The sequence below is a fragment of the Camellia sinensis genome, chromosome 15 (assembly GCF_055761805.1).
Source record: "Camellia sinensis isolate YWXY chromosome 15, ASM5576180v1, whole genome shotgun sequence".
Taxonomy (NCBI): Eukaryota; Viridiplantae; Streptophyta; class Magnoliopsida; order Ericales; family Theaceae; genus Camellia; species Camellia sinensis.
Window position 1 is genome coordinate 36787690 of NC_138975.1, and position 21028 is coordinate 36808717.

Sequence of the window (21028 nt, forward strand, 5' to 3'; positions counted from 1 at the left end):
AATACCATTTTTCCAACAGTATCAATTTTGTAAAGGTTTGAAAGTCTAGTCTAGAGGGGTTTTAGGATAGGAACAGACAGGATTCATTTCAGATCCCGTACAAATCTAATCTAATATGATTCCTTTGAATTTCTTAATTTCCTATTTTCACACAAATTTCGCTGTTTCCTACATGTGTACATCTCAATCCAAGTAGAATTATGAAAGATGGCCCAGTATTGACTCTCTTTGGCAATGGCATAACAGCAAACGAGATAGGACCAGGATCTCCTTTTGACACCTTGTGACACCCCGACAAAACTCTCCCAATGCATTATCAGAAAAATGTAACAAGGGTGATCGATTTATATCCAAAAAACCCGAACACGCCTTTAAACGAGCTCCAGCTGGACGCGTTTGCTATCATGAAGCGTTTTGCAAACTCCAAAGCTCCCGACTCGGATACCAAAGATTTACTCTATGATATACTAACTTGGAGTTCGGTGAGAATGCTCTTGTATTTCGCCTGACTGTCTTTTCTCTGTATTCCCATTTCTATTCTTTCTTCAATACTGGTCCCAAGTCCATCTAGGTGATCATTATGAATTGAATCAATCAAGTAGAGTTCATAATTGCATAAAAACGAAGCATAGCTATAGCTTTGGAGGGATCAACATAGGGAATTTCCTATACAGGCGTGAAGATGTAATTGGAAGAAATTAGATAACAAGGTTCGTTGAAGTTTTGAAGAGTGGCAATTGGGAGAATTTCTCTGTTGCTACTACTTTGGTCATTATGTCTACCAATTGATCTCGTTCATGATAACTTCTTCGGATTTGCGTGAAGCTCACTTTTTAGATTTACTTTTTAAACTCAATAATGTGTTAGAGAGATGTTAATAATCAGAGAAAATATGAGAGAGAAAATTATTTTCAACATTTTAATTGATTGCCATATCATTGAATTTGAAAATTAAGTCTAATTTTTAAACTTAAATAACAATGCTCATACACATATGTATATTTTGAAGGTGTGCTTTAAAACTTTTCATTTTTTTCTTCTTTCAAAAAACGTAAAAAAAATAAAATACGGATGAGATCATTCGAAGGCTTTGGGGTCTATTTGTATGTCAAGTTTATTTTTTTTCTAACTTTGACCTTTCATGTTTCAAGTTTTTCTCACGTTACTCCTAAAACTAACTTTTGTTTAAAATTAGATAGAAAGTGTCACAATAATTGTCACATAATATATAAAAAAATATATTATTATATTAGAATTTAAGTTTGTGTTTGAAGTGTGGGTCATGTATAATAAAATATTTTTATGTCACGAAACTGATAATGTGTCATTTTCTGTCTAATTGTTAACAAAAATTAGATTTATAAGTAAAGTGAAAAAAAATTGAAACATGAAAGGCTAAAGTAGAAAAAAAAAAAAAAAAAAATGCCAACGTGGAAAAGTGGTCAAACATAAAAGAGACAAAGTTGCCACGACCCCAACCCACTCCAAACAAGATGGTGAGGTAACTGGCCAGTAGACCCAGACAGCCAAAGGCCTAACTGAACAAAAATCAAATCAAACTGCACTTGTCACGACCCAAACCTGCCCCTACAGGTTTAGCGTTGTAACCGGTCAGTAATCCTTCGATTACCAAAGGCCTCTGTACAAAATAACATAGAATTAAGAGGCTAGCGGAAGCAAATATACAAAATACAACGTCCAATGAGCTGTGCAGACATACATGAGATAGAAATTTCTAAACTTTATATATACATACACGTGACGTCATAATTACAATAGTCTTATGTCACAATCGTTACAGATACAATTAGAAGGGGACTTAGCCCAATATACAGATAAACAGAAAAGTTGTTCATATTCCAAAAAGAAAACAAAGGGGTTGTTTGGGGTGTCCTAAATAAGCACACTTTTTGTTTTTTTGGACTAAAAAATTGAGGAAAAAATATGGATGTTTGGGTTAACTTTTTGACTTTTTATGAAAAAATGTGTATTAAAAAATTGTATAAATTAGTATGTAGGAGAAAATTAGGATTGGGAGTTGTGCAGTCGTAATTTTTTACTTTTGGTGAATAGTGATAATTTTTTAACTTTTTGGATAACTTTTTGACTTTTTGGCTTTTTATGGACTTGCCAAACTTGGCCAAAGTCTTAATGTTCACAAAACATGACTACTCGACTCTTTTCGGAACCTCCTCGGGAGGCATAAAGGGTGGCTGACAAAACAGAAGTCTAGGCAATCAACTCTAAGCTTGGTCACGCGCATGTTCATCTACATACATAAATAATAAAGTGAACAGAAGTCCAGTGAATAATAACAGAGTAAAGAGTTTTATGAATGATGTCTAGAACAGTTTTCAAATCCAAAACAGTTTTTAAATCTCTTAGCAAATCGGAATCATATTTATGCTCGTATCAAAAATAGAATCATATTCTTATTCACATTCAAATCATGTGTGGTACATCCATTAGCATTAACATATCTCTTTGGTCAAGTATATCAAGTTCCATAAAGGAACCTCTGGTACCAGGTAACATATCTCATACATGGGCCACGGTATTGTTTCCCCCTCGGGCGAGGGCCTCATGGCCATAAGCCACAGTATTATGTCCCCTGGGCGAGGGCCTCTGCTAAGGATACCACAAATACATTTCAAAGATATGGATCAACATTCATGGAATCACGAAATATCCTTTTGCATCATTCAAAGACAGTTCATATCATTTCATAATGTTTAGAAAGTATTTCATAACGAACATAGCTTTACTAAATTATTACTCACAGATAATTGGCACAGAGAGCTTGATAGCAACCAATGGATCAACAGTTACGGCCTGACCTACACAAATATAACAGATACACATGCTAAAACACACGTTCGGATCGTACTTAACTTATGTCATTTCGTTCTTCATGCATTTCTAAGTCTTATTCTCATTATTATGTCTTAATCTTGACCTAAAAATGCCTATGATGCAATGGAGATGCTAAAATGCACTTGAAAACACTTAGTCAAATATGCTGGAAATAAGGGCCTCGCTCGAAGGCAACTTCCTTCGCTTGAGTGGACGTCTAAACATGTGAGTGGTTGCCCGAGCGCAACTTCTTTCTCTCGAGCGGTCTGTAAACTTTGCAAAAGTACTGATTGCTTGATTTTTCTGCTCGATGCACGCTCGATGGTCGCTCGAGCATGAGACTGAGGTCCTCGCTCGAGTGCAACTCTTGTCGCTCGAGTAGTCTGCAAAAATGTGTAAACTTCTAGGAGCATGCATTTTACGCTCGAGCTAACTTTTGGTCGCTCGAGCGAGAGTGCAAAATACAGAGTGGTTGCTCGAGCGCAGGTTCTGTTGCTTGTGCAAAAAGACAGAATCTAGAATTTTCAGATTGCTCTTCCATGTTCAAAACTTGAATTCAACACATTAAAACTCATCCTTTTTGGCCAAAAACTTAAGGAAACATGTGTGAACTTGGAAAATATTGGGAATTCAAAATCATTTCGTAAAATCAAAGCCCTAATGTAACGCCTCGACCCTTTACACGTTATCGATATTGTTCGTTTTGGGCCACGCCGGCACGGATTTGTTCTTCCTAGTGGGTCACCCATCCTAGAACTACTCCAGCCTAAGCACGCTTAACTGGGGAGTTTTAATAGGGATTTCACCACTTGGGAAATGGCCTCAATGTTATATAAGGGTCCAGGTTTTTACTTTTATAGCATTCCCGATGTGGGACACCGGGGCCTTACAATCCACCCCCCATAAGGCTGCAAGTCCCCGTGCAGTAACCTGCCAGCTCGCAAGCCCGCCCACATGCACCAAGAGACGCCAGGGGCCCACACTCGGTACTCCAGAGAGTCAGCTCTGATACCATTTGTAACGCCCCGACCCTTTACATGTCATCGATATTGTCTGCTTTGGGCCACGCTCGCACGGATTTGTTCTTCCCAGTGGGTCACCCATCCTAAAACTGCTCCAGCCTAAGCATGCTTAACTGAGGAGTTCTAATAGGGATTTCACCACTTGGGAAAAGGCCTCGATGCTATATAAGGGTCCAGATTTTTACTTTTATAGCCCAGGAACTCCCCCTCCATTCCCGATGTGGGACACCGGGGCCTTACACCCAAAGCTTGCCAATTGTGCAAAACAAAACTCAATTCTTTGAAAACATAACATACATGTATTCACTTGGGTTCAAAGCTTCTAAAACATGTACAAATGAAGTGTTAAAGTCCATGGAGTATGCATGCATGTATGGTATGAGTTACATTCCTTGGTTTCTAGCTCAATTCTCATGCTTAAACACTTCACTCTCTAGAATTCTTGCACTAAAGTCTTGATTACAAAGCTTAAGGATAAAATTCTTACCTAGAATCTTAAATTCACAAGTGTAAGACTCCCAAATTCTTTTCAATTCTCCAACAATTTCTAACAATTCTCTCTTTCTCTAGCTTTTGATCTCATTTTCTCCCTTCTCTCTCTCTCCCATGTTTTTGAGCTTAAAGAGTATGAAATGAGGGTGTAAAATGAACTAATGGAGTCAAATTAACCTTATATAGGCTTAGTTATGAGGGCTTAATTAAGCTTAATTAACCTTGGTTTAATCTACTCAAAAGAGCTATAATTAGTCTAATTTAATTTGTTCCGAATCGAATTTCAATTTAACTTACCATAAAATTCTAAAAATTCCAAATAACACATAAACCAAGTCAATTTCGTGTTCGGATGCCGATAAGGCCTTCAATTCGCAGAACAAAACAAAAACACAAATAGATTTTTCTACAATAGACAGATAGAAACACAAATAATGCAACACACATGCAATTAATTCAGAATTTTATCTTAATTACTCATTAAGCATTCTTAATCATGGTTTAACGATTAATCATAGGTTGGGGTTGTTACAGCACTCTTATGGTAATTGGGCAAATCTCATTTTAAATTACGGAAGTTATTAATTACATTAGTTAAGTCCAATGAATTCATTAACACATCCATTTAGAGCAGTACTTAGCTATATGAAATGAAACATATATAATTCTTAATTACACATTCCTTTAAAGAAAAATATAATATATACATGACATGAATGCATTCTTAGGGTTTTATTTTAAAAGATCCTTTTGCTCTGAAAGACAAGGTGCATGAGAGGAACTTGTGCCCTAATATCAATCTCATTATTTCCTAACCTTCTCTTTTGTAGGATCGATTTGATTAGTTTACTAATTATCTCACTAGACTAACTAATTAGGTTTAGTTCTAATTAACCTTGTTTAGTTCTTAATCTTCACTAGCTTAATTAATCTTGTTTAGTCTTAATTAATCTCTCTTAACTTTTACTAATCCCGCTTAATTTTTAATTAAGTACTTATTAAACTCCACTTATTAAATTAAGATCATTAAGTTTCGTACTTAAAGTTTTCTAAGTCATTTAGGCATTCATCTTTCTATTTCAAATAGTTTCCCTAACTCTTTAATGCATACTAAAAGTTTTTTTTTTAGCTAGCTAGGTTCCCTACTCATATTCAACAATTTCTACATTTCCTCATAACAAACATTTCATATAGTGGCTCCGTTTGGTAGAGCTGTGGGAAAGTGATTATAACTTATAGCCTTACAGCTTATAACTTATAGCTGTGAACATAAGCTGATTTTTGACTTATAAATTAAGCTTCTCCTCCCCCACTCAAAGAATAAGTTGATTTTTGACTTACAAAAAGCTATAAGCTGTATTCTTAAGCTGAGCCAAACACATTAAAATAGCTTAAATTAAACTAAAAGCTGAAATAAGTTAGAAATAAGCCCTACCAAATAGGACTAGTATTAAGATGAAGAGTACAGTAGTCTGGGATCTTTAACTCCTCAATTAGTGCATGGGCACATCCTAGGATACACAAATCTTAAACTTAAAGTATCCCTAATTCTTAATTATTCTAAAGTATTTCTTTCCTCAAATTAATTTAATTAAAGCATCTTACATTTCTAAGTTCCTCATTAATTGTATTTTCGCCTATCAATGCATATCTCTATCTTTAGAATATTGCAAGGTGATTAAATTAAGATGAATATTCAGTCGTATTATGTAAACATACTCTGATGTTGTATTTACTTGCTTGCTATATTCAAGAGGTGACTAGTTCTTAAATCTTAATTGTCAATAGTGTAATCCACATGTTTTCAAACTTCTTAATCACCCATTTCTAAGTTTTACCTTACGTACTTTATATAACGGGATAGTGAATTTAACATAGGGTATTTAAGGTTAGATACTAATATGGTTATGACACATGGCGTTCTTTAGGGTATCACAAAAGTGTATTTTATCCAAAAATAAAAGCTATGCATCAAATTATGTAATACAACACATATTACACATGGCGTGTCCTAGGGCGTACAAAAAAATTGATGGCCGGTAAATCGATCCAATTCGGTCTGATTTTTATTAATTTTGATTTTGATTTTGATTTTGAAAATGGTGGAACCGTTCAAAACGTTCCCATTCTTGATTCCAAGACTTTGGTTGCGGTTCGTAAGTCTATTATAAGATTTAAATACTAGACTTCATTGTAAAATTGATAAACTCTAACCAACTTATTAATTTGTTTATTAATATAAAATATATATTATATTTATTGTTATATAAAATCTATAGAATTGTAAAACTGAACCGAATTGTACCAAATCGGTTTTTATGATTCAGTTCTGGTTCAATTTCATAGTTTAACGGTTCGATTATGATTTTAAGGCCTCTTTGAGGACCAGTTTATAAGCCAACTTATTGGCTTATTTAGGATACATCATCTCTTTACTTTTTACATATTTTTTCATACAACAATGATTCATCCCACTAAAAATATCACCACTAATAGCACTAATGCATTAAAAAAATAAAAAAAATAAAAAAAAATTACAACTCCAAGACCAAAACATCACATCATTCATGACGGGACCCACTGCCACCTAATTAGTGGGAGCACTAATTAGTGCTCCCAAGCATTTTTCTTTTTCATAATAAATCAAAAGATCAACTTACAGTCACTTTCCAAAACAACCCTAATTTTTTTGAAATTGATTCCTATGGTTCGATTTCTAATTTATTCTAAAAGACGTGTCCCCCAACGTGTCCTTTTAGAGTTAGAAAGTCAAATAACATTGTTTATTTTAATTTTTTAGAAAATGCTTTAAAATGGGTTTTCATGAATCTTTAATAATTTTTTTTCTTCATATTTTAGTTATTTTATTTTATTTTTTAAACACACCTAAAAAGTTTTAAAAAAAAAACTAAAATATTATAAAAAAATGTTAAAGATAAATACAAATCACACAACATCATCCAAATTTTCGTATTTATCCTCTTGTTTTATATCAAATATTTATATTTCGGCTGAGACTTCTCTTTAGTTCATTTACGGATTGAAAGGTACTGTTGACTTATGGTGAACCTGTGTTGATAATTTAAAATTAATTAAATGATTATTAATATCAATTTTTTTTAAAAAACAATACACTTAGGTGCCGTTTGGTAACACTTACGTTTTCAGTTTTCTGTTTATATTTACAAAAATTTTAAAAACTCAAATAAAAACTTGTTTGGTAAAATTTTTGATTTATAAATCAGTGATCTCAGTTTATAAATTTGGCCAAAAAATGAAAACACAAAAAATGTGTTTCCATTTTGAGTTTTCAGTTTTTTTTTTTACCACCCAACATTAGCCACCACTCGCTACCATTTTCCACCACCGTCTTCCGCCACCACCACCCCCACCCCCACCACCACACACCACCCACCTGCCACCCACTCGCCACCACCACCCATTCCTCACCACCACCACCACCACCCACCTACAATCCATCCGCCACTACCATCCACCGCTCGCCACCACCACCCGCCACCTACTTGCCACCACCACTTACCACCCACCTGCCACCACCATCCACCACCAGCCACCCACCACCACTAGCCATCTGCCACTCACCCGTCACCACCACCCACCGCCACCACCACCCACCACCGCCACCATCACCCACCATCCACCCGCCACCCACCTTCCACCACCACCCACCTGCCACCACCATCACCACCACCACCCACTCGCTACCGCCTACCACCCGCCATCGTCACCCACTCATCCACCACCACCACCACCCACCACCTACCTGCTACCACCCACCATCCCCCACTCACCTGCCACCATCACCCACCGCTCGTCACCACCCGCCATCCCCCACTCACCTGTAACCACCACCCACCGCTACCGCCACCACCGCTACCGCCACCGCCACCACCCACTCGTTACCACCCACCACCCGTCACCGTCACCCACCCACCCACCCACCCACCATCACCACCTACCACCCACCTGCCACCACCCACCACCACCCACTATCCGCCTGCCGCCACCACCCACCACCCGCCACCACCACCGCCACCCACTCGCTACCACCCACCACCCGCCACCCGCCACCCGCCACCGTCACCCACCTAGCCACCCACCATCACCATCCACCACCCACCCGCCACCACCCGCTATCCGCCACCCATCTGCCACCACCACCCACCACCTGCCATCACCACCCACTCGCTACCACCCACTACTCGCCACCGTCACCCACCCACCCACCGCCACCACCCGCCATCCGCCACCCACCTGCCACCACCAGTAGCACCACCCACTCGTTACCACCTGCCACCGTCACCCACCCACCCACCACCACCACCACCACCCACCCACCCACCACCACCACCACCACCACCACCCACCCACCACCACTAGCTACCCACCACCCACCATCACCACTTTCCACCACCGTCTTTCGCCGCCACTTGCCACCACTTGCCGTTTCTCACTCTTTTTTATATTTTTAAAATTTTTTAAACATTTTGTCAATTACCAAACGCGTTTGTAGTTTATGTTTTTCTAAAAATAAATAAAAAATAAATAAAAATCAATTTATAAAATTTTTATAAATATAAATTGAAAACGTAAATATTACCAAACAGACACTTAATAAGCCTTCTACGTTAATTTAAATTATTAAGATGAGTCTAGAACATGACCCACCACGGGCCAACATCATTCTCTAGTCCCATTGCAGGCTGGGAAGAAACCAAACTCTTTTACGTGGTGGGTTGAATCTACCGGATAAGAGGTGTGCACGCGATTCAACACACACGCGACGTAGGAGAGCAACGTCACCAACCCAACCCAGGCCGTTCCAATCTCGTTATCCTCTCTAAAAGATAAACAAGCAACTATCGCGTGCTCCTCGCCGCACAAAACGACAATGCCACTTTCATGCTTACAATGCGAATCGTGGTGGACCGACAAATTTTACGGTCTTGATTAGTCCACGTCCTTCACTTTTCCTTGTGGGGACGGGCAGATTGGTTTCCAAATTTCCTGCACCCTCAAAATAGAAAAGTGGGATAATCACCCCCCCCCCCCCCCCCAAAAAAAAACCTCATAAAAATCCCACTTTAAAAAAAATCTATATACCATAAATTTTTTTTACTATTGTTTTTATAGATCTGTAGGTCTTGTTCATTTAATATATATTTTTTTTAATGAGATCCTAATATATTGGTCTCGTTTGAAAAGTGACTATTTTATTAAGTTTTGTGGCTTTTTGACTATTTTAATAGGCTATTTTAATTTGTATGTTTGGAAAGTTGGATTAAATTTTTGGATTGATTGTTGTATTAAAAAATATGTTTGAAATGATATTTAAATTGAAATGACAAATTTACCCTGACTTTATTTTTTCCAAAATTATTGTGTAAGGGTAATATCGTAATTTAACCTGTCTGCAACCTACACTGTTGGTGGCAGTGTAGGCTGCATTGCTGCAGCAGCCGTTGCTTTTTGACTTTATTTTTTCTTTTTCTTTATCTTTTTTTTTTGAAAATCAATGGTTAGTGAAGCTTTTGGCTTTTTTTCCATTTGAGGCTAAAATAGTCTCTTTTAAGGCTTCCCAAACACCACCATTATTTCATCATGTTAAGATATTTTTACCTTTATTGATTGTTGGGCTCATTTTTTTAATTTTTTTTGAAATGTATTATATTTTTCAAATGTGACTAATAAAGCCCTGCTGTATTTTTTAAACGTAGTTAATACATGACAAATAAAAAAGTTTTTAATGTATTTTTTTCAAATGTAATTAATGCATTTTTCAAACATGGCCCTTCCAAACGTGACTAACATAAAGCAAATAAAAAAGCTCTTAGTGTACTTTTTTCAAATGTAATTAGTGTATTTTTCAAATGTAGCCCTTCTAAACGTGACTAATACAAAACAAATAAAAATGCCCTTAATATACTTTTTTTCAAACGCGGCTAATGTATTTTTCAAGCGTAACCCTTCCAAACGTGGATAATACAACAAATAAAAAAAAAATTTAATATATTTTTTTCAACCGTGAAACATGGCCAGTGCATTTTCTACACGTGGCTCTTGGTGCATTTTCTAAACGAGGCTAATGTAGAACAAATAAAAAAGTCTTTAGTATACTTTTTTTTTTAAACGTGACTAATGTATTTTTCAAACGTGACTAATACAGTAAGTCACATGAGCAAATGTGCCAATTTCCATTCAATGAGACTTTTGTATGTATTAAAATAAAATTGGGACTAATTGATTCTCAAGTTCACCTTTTGAGATTTATGGGTCAATCACCTCCAAAAAAAAAATTCATGCTTGAACCTTCTAATAAAATAAATTTTTAATTCTTAATTTTTAATTTTATCAATTTAAATTATAATTTTTTGATTTATTTTCAATTTAAAGATCATTTGAACGGTAAAAAAAAAATGATAAATGACAAAAATATATATTAAAATATGTAAAAGTTATAAATTAATTAATTTCACCTTTTATTCCTGAGCTATTGTCAAATTTTTTACTTAATTATTAAACAATCGATTAAATTTATTAAATCCTTAAAATATATAAATCAATGTCTATTTAGTCTTTGCAATATCAATTGAATTTATTAAGTTTTTAAAATATTTAATTTAAAACTATTTAGTCTGTGAAAGAATTGTAATAATAAAATATAAGCTATTAGTATTATAAATTAATAAAAAAATCTTACCTAGTTAAAATCTTATTATAGAAAAATCTTGAATTTCTATTATGCCTTTAAAAGCATTTTTGTTTCAATGTGTATTTAAATTAGTATCAAAACGTGATTTCTTAGTTTTGTCAATAAAACTATATGAGTATTAAATATATTGAATAAGTTGAATAAGATAATTTAAATAATAACATAACAAAATAATATATTAATTTATTTATTAAAATATTTTAACAAAAGACTTAAAGATAATAAATTATAAATTGTAAACAAAATATGACATATAAGAATAGATAAAGATAATCACGTAACTATTATAGAAGATAAAAAAATAATAATAATATTTTGGGCAAATTACAAACACTTCCCTCGAGGTTTGGTGAAAATACAGATTCTCCCTGAGATTTATGAAATTACAAATTGCCCCCTGAGGGTCAAATTTTCATAACAAATTATGAGAAATTAGGGGGGAATCTGTATGACAATAAAAACCTCAGGGGACAATTTATTATGGAAATATAAATATTAGGGAATGAGATGTAATTTCTCAAACCTCAGAGGAAAATCTGTATTTTTACCAAATCTCGAGGGGTATTTGTAATTTACCCTATAAATAATTACCCTCACTCTTATAAATGAAAATGTCATGCCAAGTAATCAATAATATTTTATTTCATCAATGAATATTGAATTTTAAATAATATGTTAGAAATATAAAGTTATTAAATGCATCCAATTTAATTTATAGGTTAAAAATAGAATGTCACTAAACTTAAGATAAATTAATACACTATTAAAAATAGAAAGTTATTGAACTCAAGACAAATTATTAATATTAGCTTAAATGAAATTTAAGAAGAACGCTTACTTTCTCAAGATAAAATAGTAATTTAAGATTTTTCTATAATAAAATCTTAGTTAGGTAAAGTCGTTTAATAATTTAAAATATTTATGAATTTATATTTTATTTTTATAATATTTTAAAAAATTAAATAATTTAATCGATAATTCATAAACTAATAGATTTTGATTTATATATATATATATTTTAAGGATTTAATAAACTCAATAATAGTTCAATAATTTAAATAATTTGACAATAATTAAAAGGTAAAAAATGAAATAAACCCATAAATATATAATTAATTTTCATATAAATGTGTATTAAAATTTCAGTTTTTAAAATATATAATTAGTATTTGATTCTTTTCCACGTAAAATTCGAAACAATAAATAATAAAAAATCGATGCCAACATTGATGCGTCAAAAATACGCGCTCGATTCTTCATAGTATTCCCGCTCTATCATTTTCCTAACGAGAACTCGCATATGGAAGACTATCCCACCACACCAATCATACTCCTAAAATCCTCACCGTCAGATAAATTCAAATCATGATCCTATTAAATTACAACATGTCAACGGACCAAAAGTGAGACCTTACTATAACTTCCAAGCACCCAATCACACCCAAACTCTCCATCTTATCCTCTGATTTTCTCTGTTATATTTTCTCTCTCTTGTCTATATAAACCATCACCCTTTCTCTCTTAACACACCCATACCCCCTCTCAACTCTGTGACTCTCTCTGTGTTTTCGATTCATTCTCTCTCTCTCTAGCTTAAATTCAGGCGAGTCTAGGGTTCCGGCGAGTATATTTACGATGGGTTCGTCGTTGCTGCCAGATCTGGCGACGGAGATTGTGATTCCCGTATGCGCGGTGGTCGGAATCGTATTCTCACTGGTCCAGTGGTTCTTGGTCTCTCGCGTCAAGGTCTCCGTTGATCGGAACGGTTCGGCTCCGGCGAACAACAAGAATGGCTACAATGATTACTTGATTGAAGAAGAGGAGGGTGTCAATGACCACAGCGTCGTCGTTAAGTGTGCCGAAATCCAAAATGCCATATCCGAAGGTGAGTCTGGAACCCTAGATCTCTCGTGATTTGTGCCAGATCTAGCTGCGTTTTTTATTCGGGTTATAGTTATGTAGTTTGGTAATGGAAGGTGAAAGTTTGGATCTTTCTATAGATGTAGTGTGTGTGAATGAAAAATCGAACCTTTAGGTTTAATTTTGAATAGATAGAAAGATAAAGATGAGTGAAATTTTGAGTTTTGTGTTTAAATTCAACCAATCATTTTGTTTTTGTAGTGGTAGTCAACTTTCTATCTTTAGTTTACTCGGATTTGAGTTTACTCCGATGGCCAAACGCAAATCTGATAAGTGGCGCAATTGTAAATGTAGAAGCTAATATATCAACCCAAATTGTCTTTAGAAATTTGAGTCAAAAAATGGGTTTCCCTTTGATTTGGGTCAAAATTTGAGAAAACTTCATCTTGGTATGAGTTTAAGTGAAGGAGTGGACAGAGATTTTGAGCATTTTTACTCAAATTTAAATTTGATACGGGTAAAGGGTAAGGATTGGAGATGTTAAAATTTCTGTTATATACTAGAACTTTATTTTACAGCGTTGATTGCGTTGAGCTCATGTACATGAGTTGGCTCAGATCTGCTCTTATTTGTTTTTTGTTCAGCGCTTTTTAATTGTTTTTTAGTTTTTTATTTGTGGGGTTGACATATGTTATGCAGCCTCGTTAGAATTACTGGTGGAGGTATTTATTTTCGTCCTATCTGAATAAGGTTCTATGTCTTTTATGCATTTGATTAATTATATTGAAGCTAGGGTGTGCCAAGCACGTGTATTGCTTGTGAAGAGTAATCTAACATATGGCCATGCTTACTAGTCAATTCTAAGGATCCTTAGCTTATTTGTTTTTACTGTTTATGGGTGGAGTATATATTATTACAAAAAAAAAAGGTTTGTATTAGGCTATTAACTAAGCTGATATATCACTGGGATGATGGATTAATTATCTTGTTATATATCAATGAAGAGCAGCGGGTTGGTTGATGCTATTAGTAGTGGTAGAAACACGTGACTAAGGGGTTAATGTAAGACAAGATCTGTTGCATGAAATTTCTTATTATTTATAGTGCTAAAAATTACACGGTCCACCTCCACATTGATTACAATTGTGACATTTTGTTTGTATGGGATTTTTAAAAATATGCTGCAATACTCACCCCTGGGCTGCACGCACCGTGGGGATATCAATTTAAGGATCTACCTTGCACAATTATATAACTAGAACCATTTTTCCCCCGGAGGGGGGGGGGGTTATCACAGCCCCTCACCATGATTGGCAGTACTTGGTACTGTGGATCCAATTGTTAATAAAGAATAATGTCCAAGGAACACATCGTACCCAAAGTTGGGTGGCTTATTCCTACTAGACCATCTGGACAAGCGATTTGTTCTGACCTGGATTTTATTTTTAGGGATATTTTAATGAATTTGCATGGGGTCCAAACGGTGTATGTATTTTGTTTCTGATTGTCAGATTTGATCCACTAAATTTTCAAAATCTTTATGTTCGTTTTTTCTATTTTTTATTCTTTTACTTTATTATTTTGTGTTGCCCTTTCTATAATCTTCTAATTTAAGCTCTAGGTTATAATCTTTATATTGGTATACCCTGGGTTTGTTGATTGTTTTTTGTGCTATCTCTAACCTGCACTATTGCTGTTCAAAGTCATGTCAAGTATTATGGGATCTTTTGTGATTCCTGTGGTTTGGTTTTATTATTTATGCTGCCACACAAATGTTACCCTTATTTTGGCTTTTTGAATCTTTATAGCTTGTCATTTGCTAATTTGTTAAAATTATTATGCCTGAATCTAACAGGTGCAACATCCTTTCTATTTACTGAATATCAGTATGTGGGTATTTTCATGGTTGCTTTTGCAATATTAATATTCCTTTTCTTGGGCTCTGTTGAGAGTTTTAGCACAAAGAGTCAGCCTTGCACCTATAACCCTCATAAGATGTGCAAGCCAGCACTTGCCACTGCTCTATTCAGCACTATCTCCTTTGTGCTTGGTGCTGTCACCTCAGTTGTGTCTGGTTTCCTTGGGATGAAAATTGCAACCTATGCAAATGCAAGGACAACTTTAGAAGCAAGAAAAGGTGTTGGGAAAGCTTTTATCACCGCATTTAGGTCTGGTGCAGTTATGGGTTTTCTCCTTGCTGCTAATGGCCTCTTGGTCCTGTATATTGTCATCAATCTCTTCAAACTGTATTATGGCGATGACTGGGAAGGACTTTTTGAGGCTATTACTGGTTATGGTCTCGGTGGATCCTCCATGGCTCTTTTTGGGAGAGTTGGTGGAGGTATCTACACTAAGGCTGCTGATGTTGGTGCTGACCTTGTGGGGAAGGTCGAGAGGAACATTCCAGAAGACGACCCAAGGAACCCAGCTGTGAGCATCTTTACTCTTTTGAATTCAAATTGTTACTTAGTTTATTTTGGTGCTTGTTGAAATCAGGGATGTCTTTATTCGTGCAGGTGATTGCAGACAATGTTGGTGACAATGTGGGAGACATTGCTGGCATGGGGTCTGATCTTTTTGGTTCATATGCTGAATCGTCTTGTGCTGCACTTGTTGTGGCGTCTATCTCCTCCTTTGGAATCAATCATGAGTTCACGGCAATGTGTTATCCCTTACTTATTAGTTCTATGGGCATCCTTGTTTGTTTGATAACCACCCTCTTTGCAACTGATTTCTTTGAAATCAAGGCTGTCAAGGAAATTGAACCAGCATTGAAAAAGCAGCTCATTATCTCCACTGCTCTAATGACCGTGGGAATTGCAATAGTTACCTGGGTTGCAGTGCCATCATCCTTCACAATTTACGATTTTGGTGCTCAGAAAGTTGTGAAGAACTGGTAAGCTTCACCTTTATATGCTTTGGATCCACTTAAAAAAACAAAGAACAAAGATAGAAGAGTGGAAAAAAGGGGAAAAGGAGGTATGCCTACTCGTATAAGTCGTTTGTATTAACTGTATTAGTATGACACCGTCTTTTAAAGTATAAGCTCTATCCAGGCCTGTAGGTCCTCATAGGCTATCGCTTTGCTTATCAGCTAATCATCCAGATGACATAAATAACTTTGGATGTCATTTGGCTATTCGTTTATCTAGGTTAGGAGGATACTAAATATTATGTTGTCATCCTTGGTTTGAAATCAATCTTCATATAACATTCTGGTTTTTGGCAAATTGAGCGTTAAAGTATTGAGACCTGTCAATGACTGTTATAAGCAATTATAACATAGTAAGGCATCATATATTTGCCTGTATCTGTAGATTAATTCAGTGTTGGACTTTAATTTACTGTATTGGTTTATGTGGACACATGGTTAGTTGAATGATAGATACTCGTACACTAGTTTGGATCATGACAGAAGAGTATAGTATTCTAGATTAATCTTTCCTTGGAGAATTCAAACCACCAATTTGAAGAGCTTGAAGGCACACATTACATCAGTTGCTTAAGTCTGAGACTTGTAGTTGATTAACTAGTCTTTATTGGTTTTGCATACAACTTTAGGCATATAAATTTGTTGAAAAAATGTCAATTTGGTTTGCAGGCAGCTGTTCTTGTGTGTTGCTGTTGGGCTTTGGGCTGGACTTATCATAGGGTTTGTGACTGAGTACTACACTAGTAATGCTTACAGGTATTTCACATATAAATTTACTGCCTTCCTTTCTTGACATGGCTTGAACTTTCCTGAATCATTGCTTACATTTTTTTTCTTCTTTTAATTAATGTAGTCCTGTGCAAGATGTTGCCGATTCCTGCCGGACTGGAGCTGCCACTAATGTTATCTTTGGCCTTGCTTTGGGATATAAATCTGTCATCATCCCAATCTTTGCCATTGCAATCAGTATTTTTGTTAGTTTTAGCTTTGCTGCTATGTATGGTATTGCAGTGGCTGCCCTTGGCATGCTTAGCACCATTGCTACTGGGTTGGCTATTGATGCTTATGGCCCTATCAGCGACAATGCTGGAGGAATAGCTGAGATGGCTGGCATGAGCCACCGAATCCGAGAGAGAACTGATGCCCTTGATGCTGCCGGAAACACCACTGCTGCCATCGGAAAGGTATTAAGAGTGTCCTATTTGGTTAAAACCATACAGGTCCTGGATGTTGATGACATGATTTTTTTCTTTCACAAGTGATAGGTTTTGAATTTTCAGGGTAAATTTCCCTTATGGTTCCAAAATGGTTGAAGGCCTGAGTCGATCATTTTCTTAATTGAGCTTGTACCGTTTTTACAAAAATTCAGCTACAAGCTGCTTCGATTGCCTTAGCCGGTGAATTGATTATCATGAGCACAGCAGTATCATTTATATTCTTTGCGTTAGAGCTAAATCTGAATTTGTGCAGTTGTTTCATCTTTACCATTTTATGCTTGTTGCCAATTGTTATTGAATTTCATTTTACATTGTTTCTAGGGATTTGCTATTGGATCTGCTGCACTGGTGTCATTGGCACTCTTTGGTGCATTTGTGAGTCGTGCTGGAATTTCAACCGTTGATGTTCTCACCCCAAAGGTCTTTATTGGGTTGATTGTTGGTGCTATGCTTCCTTATTGGTTCTCTGCCATGACCATGAAGAGCGTGGGAAGTGCAGCTTTAAAGATGGTTGAGGAGGTACGAAGACAGTTCAACACCATTCCTGGTCTCATGGAAGGCCTTGCCAAGCCTGACTATGCCACGTGTGTTAAAATCTCTACCGATGCTTCCATCAAGGAAATGATTCCACCTGGTGCCCTTGTCATGCTTACACCCCTCATTGTTGGAACCTTTTTTGGTGTTGAGACGCTCTCTGGTGTTCTTGCTGGCTCCCTCGTTTCTGGTGTCCAGGTAATTTAAAAAAATAGAAGGCATAGCTGCAAATTTGAGAATGACTTGCTAGTTAGGTAATTCAAGATTTAACATTATCACTCCAGGTTGCCTACCTCAAAAGACAGACTAACACTACATTTCAATTATGTGTGAAAAAAAGGAAAGATATGATTGGTTTTTTGACTAGGTGAGAAAATAAAGAAATAGTTGTGTTTTCTCACTCTGATGTTTGGGTGGGGAAGAAAGCAAATATAGGGATATGGATGGATATTTTGGTATTTTAATGGGCAATCTTGGTTTTATAAAAAATACATAACCGATCAACTTGTTTCTCACCAAATCTTGCCACTCTTGGCGAGAAACGGAACTTATATATAATAAGAGAGTTCACTTTCTCATCATTTCTCACCTAACTTGTAAACCAAACATTCACTTGGTCCAATCTGAGTGTAAAACAGATAGGAGTGGTATGATAATTTTGTGAGGACTCCTACAATGCTTTTATCTATTTTAGTTTCTGAATACTAACAGTTTATGTTTACCGATTGTGTGTTTAACAGATAGCAATATCAGCATCCAACACCGGTGGTGCATGGGACAACGCAAAGAAGTACATTGAGGTAATAATCTGGTTAAAGCGTTCATTTTGTCATAAAATTATTATGTGAAGATTTTGCAGTAATGTTATTACTTTTTAACTTTTTCTGCAGGCTGGTGCCTCGGAGCACGCAAGGACCCTTGGTCCAAAGGGATCTGAACCACACAAAGCAGCTGTGATTGGTGACACTATTGGCGACCCTCTTAAGGACACATCAGGCCCATCACTCAACATTCTTATCAAGCTAATGGCAGTTGAGTCGCTTGTGTTTGCTCCCTTCTTTGCCACTCATGGCGGCCTGCTTTTTAAGATCTTCTGAGGGGAGATTTTACGTCTACCTTGTAGCAGTATCTCTTCATTCTCACCTAGTTTTTTTGCGCGTCTCTCACAAATTCTCCCCCTGCATCTATATTCTTCCCTAAGCGTGGGATTTTTAAGTTAGGTAGAGGCATTTTTTTAAAGAGCTGATAATGATGATGATGATAATTGTGATGGTAAGGATGACGCTGCAAATTGTCAAATTCTTATCAGATGAGAGTTTTGAGATTGTATGTCCTAGTTTTCTTCACGGTTTCTAGAACAGCTTGTTTTTTTAATTTTCATTGTAATGGCATCTTTTTTTACTCAAGGAAGAAGACATGGACAGAATAGATGCTTAACATTTTCTAGTTCACATTTTTTTTTGAGTTCATGAATGCTTTTTGGAGGTTTTACCTGTGGCTACGGTTTTCACTGATCAAGTTTGGCCTATTTCTTCTTCTTTCCCATTCGTTTGCCCACTTGAGAATAATCTTTTTTGTTTTTTGCATTTTTTGGTAGCTCTTAAATTGTGTTCTTGTTTTTGTTGGTGTTGGAGATCATATATGATAAGCTATATTTCTTTTGACATGCAATTCAGCATGGATTGGAGGATTGAGATGCTCCAATTTTTAAAGTCATCTCTTGTTGTAGCTTTACTAGTTTATGAAGATCAATCAATGGCCTCTTAAGGGATATAAATGTCTTTAATTGAAGGCAAAAAGGACAAAAGGGCGAAAGGCCAAAAGAGCAGGACAGCTAAGGATGTGGAATAAGGCATATATGCATTGTAGATATGCTTCATATTATAAAGCATCCATGTAGACAAGAAGTAGAATGCTTTCCTTGTTTTTTCGCTTTTTTGGTTTGGAGAGGTTACTTTTTCAAAGTGAGGACAGAATAAATTTCAGATATGCTTAATCATACACAAATCGAGTGTATCAAATCAGATCCAGTACAACATGAAATTGTTGAACTGTAATATATTATATATGGGTTTATTTGAAGAGGGGTGATTTAGAGCATTAAATTTGAAGTTCTAAAAATATTATTAATGATGTGACAATGTGAAGAAAAAAAAAATAAAACAAAATAAAGGTCAAATTATCACATCAGTGGTGGGGTCCACATGATGCTATGAAACATTTTTCTTATTTAAAGATATTATATTCAAAATTTAAGGTTCTGTTTGGTACAGTTTTGAAACGTTAGTTTCAGGGCTTATTTTGTACATAGTGTTTGTTTACGAGTTTTAAAAATTAATTCTACACTTATTTTTGAAAATTGTGTCTAAGGCAGGAAAATATGGGCTAACTGGTCGTTTTATCGTCCGGCCAGTTTGATTTTTTTTTTTTTTTTGGTGTTGCAATTAACACATTAATTTTTATATATTCATAAAATATATTTTTTGAATTTGTTAAATTTTTTTATGAGATTTGAATAGAATTTTGAGTTGTGTGTTTGGCTATAAGTTATAAATTTTTGTATCAAATATTATATGTCACATTAAAAATTTCTCACTCAATTCAAAACTCTTTTCAAAATTCATTCATCAAACAAATTTTTCACACTTAAATCATAATTTCAAAACTCACAAATTCAAAATACAACTCTATTTTTAAATCATATTTAGAAAACTCTACCAAACGCAATCTAAAGTTTTTTTTTGGGTGCGTTTGGCGTAATTTTGTTGAAAGTTGATAATTAAAATTAATAGCACTCATTTCTTCATTTTTAAATATATATATATATATAGTTTTTTAAGTTATATATATAGAAGTTGAATCAAATAATTTAGTATAGATTACTAAAAAAAAATTATAATTAGCTTGTTTACGCACCCAACCCAAGTTTATTTGTAAATTTGGCTTTTAATAAAGAATAAATATACATTTACACACTCACGCTTATAGAGAGAATCCATATCAATAATGAACATAGGATATGACCAACACGGGAGGTTCTATTTGCACATCCCTATTCCTCTCACATAATAAAAATTATTTTTATTATAATTTTATTTTCAAGTGAACACATTCGGAAGTTGAATGTCGAAAAAATGATAAAAATTCGAAATTCTACTTCCGAACTAATTGTTTATTTTCGAAATGCTACTTCTGAACCAATTATTTATTGAAAAAGATATGTATAAAGTGTAATATATGTATGCAAATAGAAACTCCCGACCAACGCACTCACTTTCTATAGGTGTGATTGCTCTTTGACAAATTACCCTCAAAATGTTGGATAGTATAATAAGCTCCTTAAAAAATCAATTGAAACAAAGTGCACCCTAAAAGATGTTGTAAA

General features: G+C 35.3%; 1 protein-coding gene across 1 annotated transcript; it reads left to right on the forward strand.

Moving 5' to 3' along the window:
* The first annotated feature begins 12505 nt into the window (after nucleotides 1–12505).
* LOC114308480 (pyrophosphate-energized vacuolar membrane proton pump) lies at nucleotides 12506–19094 on the forward strand. Its single transcript, XM_028254061.2, has 8 exons — nucleotides 12506–12985; nucleotides 14816–15390; nucleotides 15477–15856; nucleotides 16562–16648; nucleotides 16746–17076; nucleotides 17431–17841; nucleotides 18384–18443; nucleotides 18534–19094. Exons 1-8 carry the CDS (start codon nucleotides 12736–12738, stop codon nucleotides 18738–18740), a joined length of 2301 nt encoding a protein of 766 aa, XP_028109862.1. The 5' UTR covers nucleotides 12506–12735; the 3' UTR covers nucleotides 18741–19094.
* The last annotated feature ends 1934 nt before the right edge of the window (nucleotides 19095–21028 follow it).